This window comes from Ischnura elegans, chromosome 4 (genome assembly GCF_921293095.1).
Source record: "Ischnura elegans chromosome 4, ioIscEleg1.1, whole genome shotgun sequence".
NCBI classification, from domain to species: Eukaryota; Metazoa; Arthropoda; class Insecta; order Odonata; family Coenagrionidae; genus Ischnura; species Ischnura elegans.
Genome location: NC_060249.1, coordinates 42,479,028 through 42,491,511, shown reverse-complemented (window position 1 = coordinate 42,491,511; position 12,484 = coordinate 42,479,028). Strand labels below are relative to the sequence as shown.

The 12,484-nt window shown below is 38.1% G+C and overlaps 1 protein-coding gene across 2 annotated transcripts in view; it reads right to left on the bottom strand.

The window, feature by feature from the left end:
• LOC124157364 (atrial natriuretic peptide receptor 1) overlaps positions 1-12,484 on the bottom strand; it is a 147,331-nt gene that overhangs the window by 110,705 nt on the left and 24,142 nt on the right. For both annotated transcript variants that reach the window (XM_046532031.1, XM_046532032.1), the window contains exons 2-3: positions 4,300-4,465; positions 1,127-1,201 (exon numbers count right to left, since the gene is read on the bottom strand). In XM_046532031.1, the coding sequence (XP_046387987.1) occupies positions 1,127-1,201; positions 4,300-4,465 (241 nt within the window). The remainder of the gene's footprint in view (positions 1-1,126; positions 1,202-4,299; positions 4,466-12,484) is intronic.

Genomic DNA, 12,484 nt, shown 5'->3' with positions numbered 1-12,484 from the left:
AGGATATGTTTATCCATGTAGCAATCTTTCGGAAGTTATAATCCTTCCGCGCTAGTGAAAAAATTACCATACGAAGCAGTAGTTTTTGATATTATTCCCCAGTCCACACCCATTCGCTATCACGTCTGGAGAAAACTAGGCAGTTCTGCATTCGAACGTTAAAAAATTAAGCACGACACGAAATGGAGATGTAATGAACGGGCATTTCCGGAGTTTAATAAAATTACGCTCCGCATCCTACAATTTCACAGAGGTAATCAACGAACATGAAGAATTACAAACCAAACGGGCTACCTTGATTACCTGAAGCTTAAGAAAAACAAGCATAATTGAGCTAAAAACTGAACGAAGATCCTGTTTTTTTCTACCTTTCACATTATTCTTCAGAGGCTTTCTCATTTCATACACAGTGCAACATCGAATTCACATTTTACGAATATCCTCTCGACTTATACCCACTCAAATAGGTGGATGGATATTACCAAGACGTAAATAGTATGTATAATACATAGAGATGGAGCCATGACACAAAATCGATGAGCATTTGCGCAATGATAATGGGACCGTATTAAAAATCTTGCATATATTTTTAGGGTGTGGGGGGGCACGTGCCCCCGTGCCCCCCCCCCCCCTAGATCCGCCTATGCCTTTATGTGATTGAAATTGAGCTGAGTTGTTTCTTGGCCGCATCGATATATTCTTCAGAGTTTACTTCCGAATTCCACATTATAGCCATGAAATTTTCCTGCTCCCAAGAAGTTTTCTTACATGATTCACGGATGGAGCCAAAAAAATCACGGATGAAAAGCACATGAAAAAAATGACTACGACAGGCCGTGTTCCAAAGTTTCATGCTAATTTCCCCGTTAAATAAAAAATCGAATGAACCCCATGATAATTTTCCCCGTCAGCTTAGATATAAGAACGCATTTATTTTTCTATGAACGCCACCATTGACGTATGGGTATTGGAATCTCACGCCAACTGCTTCCCACGGATAATTTATAGCCATTTTTCGATAACCTGGCCCAATACAAGGCATCGCGTTGCCAAAATAATGAGTAAATAAGCTTAATGTAAAACTTAAGTTTAAAAAAAGGGAAGAAAATTCAATGCCAACACTCACCGAGGAATCATTCCTCCACTTGTGCAGCCTTCCAAGGATTCCTGAAGTTACGGACACCTCTCCTTCAGAGGGTGGCTTCAGTCATCCCGTTAGAGCCGTTGTGATGTCATTGACGAGAAGTTGGTTTAGAAGAAAAGAAAAACACGAAAATATCAGCAGTCGAAATCAACTATAAGGTCTCCAGATTCCGTTCGACAAATATAATACCACTTGGGCTAGGTAGTACTAACATAACGTCACACCGTAAATAAATATTACGAAAAATGCAATAGGAATCACTTACACTAATATTCCCAATGATTTTTTATCCAAGAAAACATTATTATGAACAGCATAGTATAAAAATTATTATTCGATCAACGCAATAAATTTTAATTAATAATTGTAGTGTCAATGATTCTTACTGTAAATCCTCAAAACGTTGGTTGATTCTGAAAATACCCTTTGTTTACATGAGACTCATATCGTGATCTCGGACTTAGACAAAGGAACCTTGCTCGCATGCAATGCAGGAGCCGAAAATCTCAGTATTTCTATTTACTATGAGCGATAAAATACTATTTTTATTAAAACAACGAGCATAAATGTTATGGATGCTTCCGCCGTTGTTAAATTCCTCGGGTTTTCCATGGTACGAGATACGTTCAAGAGAATACATTTTCTTAGTGGTTGATGAGTCAAGGATGAGTTGAGAAGTCAAGAGGTACAAGTAGTTTCTTTCTGATCAGAGTTAGGTACAGAAACTAGGCAAAAAAAACAAACGAGAACAAATAAATATTTAGTATGACATCAGACTTACTCGTATCCCTTGGCAACTAACGTTTTGTACATTTCTTCTATCAATTTCTATACTTAACACTATTTAGAAAAAAATCATTCGTACCTTTTGGATTCTCACTCCCACATATTCTGATGTGCAGAATTTAAGCTCATGCTTTTAAAATATCTCATCTCCAACACCAAGAGAAGAATGTGTGCACACAAAAAAAGAATGGGGAGTATAAAGAACATTTCTGGAATGCTTAAACGGTGGATTCCGCGTTCCGCAGCAGGAGGCTACAAAGGAGAAAATTAAGGCGGGAGCCTTGTTCACGGGAAACGCATTTGAATTTGCTCCTGAATATCCTCGTCCGTTCCCAGCTATTTCGTCACGGATGGCAAATTTAATTAAACTTGCGCTAGAGAAATGATGCCATTGCCCAAGGAGCACTCCGAAAAATTGCATTCATCCCGGCGACTTCACTTTCAATCGCGTAGAAAAAGTGGTTAAAAAACACGAAATGAGAATTGAAGCACCCGCCTGAGGTTCAACTGAAGGCATTAGTAGGAACTTTACCGTAATTCAAGTCAAAAACAAATTTTAACTCATCAAATTCTTTTCACAGTTGATTTGCCCAGATACTCGTACCTGCAGGTTCTTCCATGAAGAATACCGAGGTAAGTACTTTTAATTACAAGTGAGAGAATTTTAATGAGAAGTTTTAATCGAGACAGACTAAATTGAAGAGGTTTATCTTACAAAATGGAAAATGGACATTCATTATGACGGCTAATATCAATCATTAAATTTTGAAATTGCGTTTCCATGAGACGATGGCTTTTTCCTTAAAGCCTTCACTGATTTTCTGCAATTGATAGATACCTACTACATTAAATATATGGTCGGACAATGATCACATAATTTTCTTGGCTTTTTATAATTTTCCATAAACCATCACAGGGACATGAAAATTGATAACAATGAATAATTTTTTTAATAACTCATTTTCACCTCCGTCAAATCACATTTCATGATTCCACGATGGCTCTAGTAGATCATTTCCACAAAATTATTCTAGATGATGCAAATATTTCCTGGGATATTTCCGAATATGAGACAAAATCTAAGAAACAAAATGACTACGATATCGGAAAATGAGAAACGAGTATTAAAAAAATGCATATGGAAGAGATTTCAGAGGAAAGGAGAGAAATTTTGTTCCTGTATCTGGAGAGTCCGAAATTGAAAAAAAACTTATGTTATGACAAATGCATATGTTGCGAATGATTAGGATCCATCGAGGCATGAAGTATCCCTTTAAAGGCGTGACATTCTATTTTTTATCGGGCCCTTTGTGATTCCGAGAAAGAAAACAGCACCGCCAAAGTGAGTGAGAAATTATACAACGAGCGTTTGCCGATAAATTAGGCTTTATCGCAATGGCAATGGAGCTTGTGCCCATTTATTGCAACAAGAGCGTTCTACAACCCTTGAGGGAGCCCTTTAACTCTTAAAAGCTCTCTCGTTGCTAAAATAACATTCCCTTGGGAGCGAAGCTCTACTAACCCTAAATTAAAATATGACACCGCAACGTTGGAGGACATTCGAGAAACTGGAAAAATCGTTATATTAATTTATAATAGTGATTTTTCCGCGAAAATGTTTAGTGACGGTGGGAAAACTGCATGAAGTCAACAAAAAAATCCAGTAAAACCACATAGGCGAGAAACCAGAAGCACATAGGGTAAATTTATGTTGGCCATTATACTCTTCTAATTTTCTCTTGAAAATGACGTTAATTTCAATGGAGAGAACACAAAAAAATTCATTCATAATATTCCATTTCCACAAAAAGCTGTGAGTGCTATACACCGATGAGGATAAAAAGAAGATAGCATTTTCAGACCTAAGTACAGACGTGTCGTTCACACTTAATGAAAAAAGCTCAATTATTTCAAAAAGAATAGTTCAGGAAAATTAAAAGCCATAGCTCTTATAACATATGATGCGTAATTGGAATACATGAATGGAACCAAACATTCAAGGAGTTATTATTTCAAAATAACAAAATGAATTGTCCTGCGATGAAAGGAAACCACAACAAAAATTCGTTTTGAATGAATGAAAAATGAAAAGTAGTTGCAATTTTCCACAATTATTTGATGTGAACGACGCATTTCGGCTCACAGAGTAATTATCTGGTGCAAAAATGATGGATCTCTGAGCAGAAACGCGTCGTACGCATAAAATAATTGTAGAATCACGCCTAAATCGGTTGAAAATTTTCGTTCTTAATAAATTCACAAATACCAATAGCAAAATTGAAAATCTCGGACAGTGAACTAATGAAATAGTTAAGATTCAAAGACACATGAAAATCGATACAAGAGGGAAAAATATTAACGACGCTTACCTGATCCCCCATACCGGTGATGATTGGTCTATTCCAGTAAGCTGCCAATCTGGCCACGGGCTCCAAGGCGAAGGCACAGGCGGGACCGATGAACGCGATTACTCGAGCCATGTAGTGCATGTCTGCCGCCAATCCAGGAGCCTTTGCTCCCGAGCAGGACGGGTAGCTGCGAAAAGACATTGATGACAATTACTGCACATGTGGATATTCCCAAACTGCGGCGTGAACGGCGTTACAGTTCACATTGAATACCCACTTAGATGAATTTATAAATGGCGTTTTCATGAGCCAATGCCTTTTCCCTAAAGCCTTCATTGACTTTTCAGCGGCAGATAGTTACTTCCTGCATTAATAATGTGGCTTAGTTATGATCACCAAATTTTATCAGCTTTTTATAATTTGCCATAAACCATCACAAATTTATGAACCCTATTCCATATAATAAAGTCTTTCTATAACTCTTTTTTAGCTCAATCAAATCTCACTTCACCACGATTCCGTGATAGCTATAGAGAATCTTTTTCTCGCGATTATTCTCGATGATGCAAATATATCCGTGGATATTTTCGAATATAAGACAAATTATTGACTAGAGTATCGGAAAAGGAGAAATGGAAATTAAAAAATGTCCTGACCGCGGGAATCGAGTCATTAGCTTAACAGGCCGCTGCGCAAAGCACACACTATTCAGATTCCTTAATCGGCGGGTTCACAAAGTTTTTTTTAAGTTTCTATTTTGATTGTATTTGAGAATTAAAATTATCCGTATTTTTCCCTTTTTTGATCAGTCAACTGATTTCAAGCAGAAAAATCGACAGTAATTGATAATATCATGACGTCAGGCGCTCGTGCAGAGCGGCTCACCACTTCTTAGCTACTTCTAGCTTCTACTAGGTAGCTACTTCTCAGCTACTACTAGCTTAGTCTCTCTTCTTCTCATTGTAGCTTTTTACACTCGAGTGACCGATTCCTACCATAAAATCAGCGGTTCTCCCACAACAATTTACTGAAGTGGTACCCTGATGGCGTCACCGACTCATGAATGGGGGCGGATTTGTTTTATTTTGTCATTTTCAAATTTTTATTTTTACCTCACAAGAGAATGACTGAATGTGGAAGTTTTTTTTCGTTGTGACGTGTTAGCCATCGATTTTACGATGCCTTTATTAGGTAGCGATTTTTTATCCGAAGTAAGGACCCCGTTTAAAATGAGAAATGTCCTCCCCGACAGGTTGTAATTTTGTTTTCAGAAGTTACTTCACTCTTAAATCAATGAGATACTAGTTGATGCAAAGATATTCGTCATTTGGAATGCCCTTTCAAAAGGACTACCAATTATGGACCATAATTACTAAATAATTCCAATAAATATACCGAATTATACTTTCGAGATCACAAGTCATTCTCAGTTCATAAAGTGAACATCAAAATCAATGGTTTGCGAGTTCACTTTGTGGAATGTTTTTACTACATCAGTCGATACCTCCACTGCAAAAACGCTCAGCAATCGCTCACCGAATCAAATATGCTCAACTAGTAGTCCAACAATACGAATCCGCTCAGCTGGTGGTGTCCGGAATATAAACGCTCATCTCTTATTCTCCAAGCATAGAGGCGAGCGTTTATGCTCAGGATACTGATAGCTGAGCGGACTCGTATTTTTGGGCTACTCGATGAGCGGATTTGATTCGGTGGGCGATTTTTGAGCGTTTTTAAAGTGGAGGTATCGAATCTTTCATTAATGGAATAGCTTTTGCGAAACATTTGATCAAACTCTGACGTAACTATGCAAAAGGTCGTAGAGTCACAAAGGGAGAAGAATTGGTGAAATTTTTTCAAGGAAAAAAATCAAGAACGGCAAAAAATACGTTTATTTATATTTCTCATATTCCTTACATTTTCTCATGGTATATTCCTACAATGTTTAGCTTCTTCCATATAATAAATGGATATCCATTTCAAAAAATGTTTTATTTTAAATGCATCTTTGGGAAACATTTCTTAGTGATAATTGAAAAACATTGAATACTGTGCAAAGCGCGAGTGGGGTGGCTAAGGTGAGAGCTCGAGCTCTGGGTCGGCACTATCTGAAGAATAATCTCCAGTATAGTAGTGAAAGCATGCAGCTTTGGTTACTAAAACTGAGAGAGGATTTAGAGAATGCGGCGAAATATTGGATACTTTTTATAGTTTACGAGCTAATTTCGTGGAACTTTTTCATGGTTAAATACAGTGTACTTCAGGAGGTGGTAGGGGAGACAAATTAAACCATTATTTGAACATAAACATGTGATCACAATTCCAAATTTACTCAGCAATGGCATCGCAGAAATTATTTAGATACATTTTGTAGTTACCATGAAAACAGTTTTTCTTGAGTATCCAGCCTTCTTGACATTTAATTTAATACTCTAGATTTTAAGGACATTTTATCACTAAGGTTGGACGAAAATGTGCGATTACAATTGTCAGAGTTAATTAATCTCAAAATGGGTGAGATTGCGCGATCGTATTTTTTATATTCTCTGAAAAATCTCCTTTAATTAAGCTCCAAGATAAAATGTCGAAAAGGCTGGATGCCCATGAAAAACTGTTTTCATGATAACTTCAAAGCGCAACTAAAAATGTGTTTGCGTTGCCATAGTTCAGTAAATAAGGAGTTGCGACCCCATGTTTATGAGTAAAATATACTGAAAATTATCTCCCTGGCCATCTACTGAAGTATTGCAGATTCGTCTTGAAACACTCTGTAACTTTATCTATTCCACACATTTGGTAAAACCTCGACCGGAATTTCCTATTGAAAATGTATTTTAATCATCAGGGAACCATACATCTCGATAAAAATTATGTTTATCCCCTACTCACACTACAAACGCCAAGAAATGGCAGAATCAATCATGCTGACCTATCCCGTCCTCCTTATAAGTATCTGCTAAATTAATTCCTCGGTTACTCACGACGTCCAATAAATAGCAAATAAGTTTGCATTGTAATCACCTTCAATTTTTAGAGGGGCATTTAATATAGTGTCGGAAATTAGAAACGCTACTCGGAAGGTTGACACGGATGTTTGCGATGTTTATGGTGTCATTGTGTGACTTAAAGGTAAAATATGATGAATACGAGAGGATAACTTCCAACCTTGAAAACAGAAGCGGTGAACTTCTACCTTATAACCTCTATGGCAAGGGCATTGTCCAAAACCTTACCTGAAACCTTTTTTTTACTGATTTCCATTGCATGCGAGTACATACCGCTTAAAAATTTATTCCAGCTTATTGACTTACTTTATTTAACCTATATGCACACAAAGTCATCCCATTTCAATAGACACGTCGGTAATTTAGGAAATTAGCTAGTTTCTAGGGTGTGGCCCCTTCGAGTATGTGGCAGATGAATAATCGATTTCTGGGTAGGAATTACCTTGAGTCTTTCGCATTTTCTCGCGTCCTCTAAAGCTCCAACGCGTTAACCATTTAAGTAAATTAATTATATTAATGTAACCCCGCCACACAAAGGTGAATTGAAGCATTCAACACCCTATGCACACTTCAATAGAGAGGGACTCCATTAATATCTCTTGAGAAAACGTTTCTGCTGATTGAAACTTCAAAAGAAACAGCGATTAAAGTGTAACATCCAAGAATTAATAATGAACCCAGAATAGAACAAAAACCCCTCGGCTTTGAAGCCGGGTCCATACAAGTGGGTTTTTTATTTCTGTCATTTCGTGAATGCGCTAAAACATTCCAATATCAAAGGTGAAAATGTGAAAAGCCATACAAGCAAACCATCATTCGATGCGTCCAATTAGAAAAATTAAGCTTTTAAAAGATTATTCAAGCAGCCGGGAACGAAATGAAATTGAAGAGGCGATGGTATGCTCAAAATCTAAATAACGAGTTATTTACTTTTGTCCTTCAATACATGATATCATAGAGTAGATGACTGGACTAAACTCTTACAATTCTTTACCGAGATTTGGATGTGGAAGGCCAATACACTGCCTCACCACTCCAGTTAATACTTTATTTGCAATTTTCAGGATGGAACTCATCATAAAGACATGCAAAGGAAAGTGATTTGCGGCACCACGAACAAGCAGAAAAGGCGTTTTTTCCACAACCGCAACGACTGTCCATAATTTTTGAAGGAAAACACACGTCATTCACATTTACGAAAAATGAGGCAGTGTACTGGCCTTCCACATCCAAATCTCGGTAAAGAATTAAGGGGCATTCCTAAATTCAATCCCTGCGTGTAATGTGGATTACACTAGTTGTGCAGTACACCGTCCGTCGGATGGGACGTTAAGCCGTGGTCCCCTTGGCGCCTTTCGTTAAGAGCAGGCTAATGCCGATGCCGGGTTTCTATCCACCCTTCATCCTCAGTTCCTAATCCCAAACAGATCCATTCCTGATTTAAATATTAAAAAAAAACTCTTTTAAAAATATATTCCATAGTAGTAACGAAAATAAGAAAACGAACTTTAAAAATTTAAACAATAAAATTCTTAAAAATTAACACAAAAAAAGTTCCCTGAGCGAGCATCAAACTCGCTACCTACACCTCGGACACCGTATCTACTGGGCTGTCGCTCACTTGATTAATATGGGCGTTCAAAACAGTTTGTATAGCGTAGCTTCATTTTTTACGATTTTTAATTGCTTTTTTCTCGGAATTTTACGAGAAGTGCATCGTCTCGCTTCGGCATATTACATTTGTACCCATAAACTACCGAATCGCAAAATTTGAGCTCGATCGGCGACGCGAAGGTCGTGTATTCCCCTTGTTAGCCATAACTAAAAAGAAGTCCCTATGAGGATATCGAAGAGAAGTACTTCAATCACGGCAGTGGGATAGGAATGGGGGAAGGATGGAAAGACATAAATACACCCTTAAGAACACCCTTTCGCATGCACTGAGGTTCGATGACAGATTATTTTCGATATTCAAACATTCTTTCATACATAAAACTTTAAAAAAATATGCATCATAACGAAAACATAGGTTTAAGGCAGTGAAATTTAATATTATCAAGGAACAAAGAGGATCAAAGGAATTTAATTTTTTAAATTAAAACCCAGTTGAAAACGCAGCTGCTGAATACTGAATGTTTTAGGAACGAAAGGGCAGGCCTGGAGCGGAAATAGAATTACGTTGATGGATGGGGAAATTCACAAAGCCCCAAAAATCCACGATGTACAGCTCATAATATTTGTGAGAAATTTGATCATGGCGACGCAAATCAAAACAAACGAAAAACTCTTTTTATGCATGCTATTATTTCACACAGCTGTCAAGGGTAACGACATTTGAGGTGCTCCATATGATGATTATGTAAGAGGCAAATACGTATTCGCCTATATTATGGCCACGCTCCCAACGACAGAAATAAATTTCATTAAATCGTCACACCAATATTCATTGCCTTCTTATTCAGTGGCGATATCAGAGCCACAGAGGGTTGCGGCCGTATGGGATGATACAACATACGAAATATAGCTACCTATGATTCAACTCTACTCTACAAATTATTGTTGTGCATTTTTTCAGCCCTTATATAATACCTATTATTGAAATAAATCTCTTTTTAGAACTATTATTCGTAAATATTAGATATTGATTGCTGAGAAAAAAAAGTTATTTTTTATTCTAATTCACTTATGCTTAATTTTGCAAAATATGATTGAATATCAATAATAGGGTACATATTACGACGATTCAATTCACAATGATTAGTCATTAAGACTATTTGATTGTGGGATATCTAAAAGTTCTTGCAACTCCACTCTAATTGCAATAACTGTAAATCCATGATACTTTGCCAAAGAATAGATTTATTTGCTCAGTTCAGTTGGGACAGCAAAGGTCATGCCTCCTTACCAGAAACAAATTAACTTCTCCCACCCTCATGCTCTATATTACAGGCGCCTGAAAGTGGAATTCGTTGGGGTAGGAAACGATCCGTGTTTATAGAAGTAACCCTCGGGCCGCATGGGGTGATATACGCGCCTGCCAAGAGAAATTGGGCCACGGGCTCTGCACAGTACATCACTCGGGCCCTCCAAAACCCCTTCCTCCAATGTTTTTAATGGTTCACCTCCACGTCTCTCTTTCCACGTCTTCCCTCCGTCCAGCGTTCCGTTTTGCCAGCCTGCTCCCTGTCTCCCTCCCGCTTGATAGATCCACAATGCCACCCACTTCAGTCTACTGCGACAGAGATGCAAGTGGCCGGGGAGGGGAGGAGGCCAGGCTATGGGGTTCCTCGGCCGGAATTGCGGGGTGGGCGCCGCCGGGCGCCTTTGATAAACGAGCCCTTGGAGCGGCTCGGTCGCTGGTGGCGAATTGTGAGAGCTTAGACTCTCAGCGCCCTCCAAACGATAGGAGTAGCTGCCGTCACGTCGCGTCGTCTTAAAGAGAGTGTGTTGTCTGAGTTTTCGCCGGCTCTGGTAGTAATAATTTGCTCCTTTGGGATTAAGCCTTAGCTCCGACGACTTATGCGCTGAGACACTCATTCCCTTCCTGCATAAATTACACGCTGCATGCCGCGATAATTATTAATTGACGTGTAGATGAATTCATTTCTTCCCAGAGAGGAGAAAGGTGAAACCATAACAAAAGAGCGCTATAATTCCTTACTATATTTTCCTGAGGCTCCTCTTCCCTATATCCTTCTTGATTAGTCTAAAGTACTTGTCCCTTGGCCTTTCTCTGAGGACATTTCCATCACTTTTTCCTTCCATTATATTTCCCACGTAACTGCTGTATCCCGTCACGTGGCCAATCCATTCTTGTTGTATTCTTTTTTGGCGTACAGTGATCCATAATTTCCTCTCTTCTCCTATTCTTCAATGTACCTCCTCATTCATCACCCTATCCGCATATTTAATCTTCAGCATCCTCCTCCAGCACCTAGTCTCGAAGGCATCTACTATCCATTGATCACTTTTTCAGACGGTCCAAGCTTCTGAACATTAGAGTGCCACTGCTCACACGATTGTTTTTACGTACTGTTTCCTGGTCTCCAGTCTTATGCTCTTCGAGCAGAGTAGCGGCCTCTTAGCCATGAGCGCCGTCTTAGCTTGGGCTATTCGGTGCTTGATGCCTGTCGTGCTTCTATCATGCCAAGTAATGGTGCTCCCAAGGTGGGTGAATGACTCCACTTCGTCGCATGTTTCTTTCTTCGCCTTGATCTTCTGTTATTTTATGTCTTTTATCGCTTCCTTCATGTACATTTTAAGAGCTCTGGTGATAGGTTGGATCCTGGCCGGACCCCTTTGTTAATGGGAGAATTTTATGAGTCCTTGTCGGCTTTTGTCTAAGCAATTTCCTCCCTTGGGATTAAATCTTAGTTGAGATGACTACAGCGCTGAATTATTCATTCTCTTCATGCATAAATTACACGCTGCATGTCACGATAATAATTTTTGGCGCATGAATGTGCACTTTGCTCCTCAGGGAGGATTCCTATAAAATGACTGACACCTTATTTCTGCTCTGTGCCAACTTAGAATATTCCTAGACTATTTTATTTAATGATAAATAAATAAATTTATGCACATTAAAATTACCACTCCGTGAAGTCGAAGGGCATGGTTACTACAGATGGGTCTTCTCCCTATTAAAACGAAAGCTACAAAGGCAATTTTTCTACTCCCCTATAACATAATATGCTATTTAATTTTATAAAATAGAAATTAATATTTTATGAATGTATTGAGTTCATGCATATTATGCTAGAAATATAACTAAATATTAAAAAAATTCTCGCTCTCAATAAATTAAAATGTTATTTTGCCATCGCAGACACATGACGCACCCAAGGGTATGCCAAGAATTACCTAATTATTTTTCAATTGGCAACTTCTTTTTCTCACTGGTAATATGTATCATTTCAACTCTTGTGATGGCATTTGAAAAGGGTAACGTTCATTAAAAACATGATAACAAGTTATTTATGCAAGTTTCGAGGCAAATAATTACTGACTGATGAATTATAATATTATATTATAAATATTCTTAAACCCGATAAGGAGATTATGCCGTCTTCAGCTATCAGAAAAAGACCAAAATTATAAAATTAGAGTCTCAGAACCTAGTCAACTAGCCGAAAACGTACCTATCTTAAACCATTTGTGAGTCTATTACTTCGAATTACTATCGCCAGTTTTCTAAGATA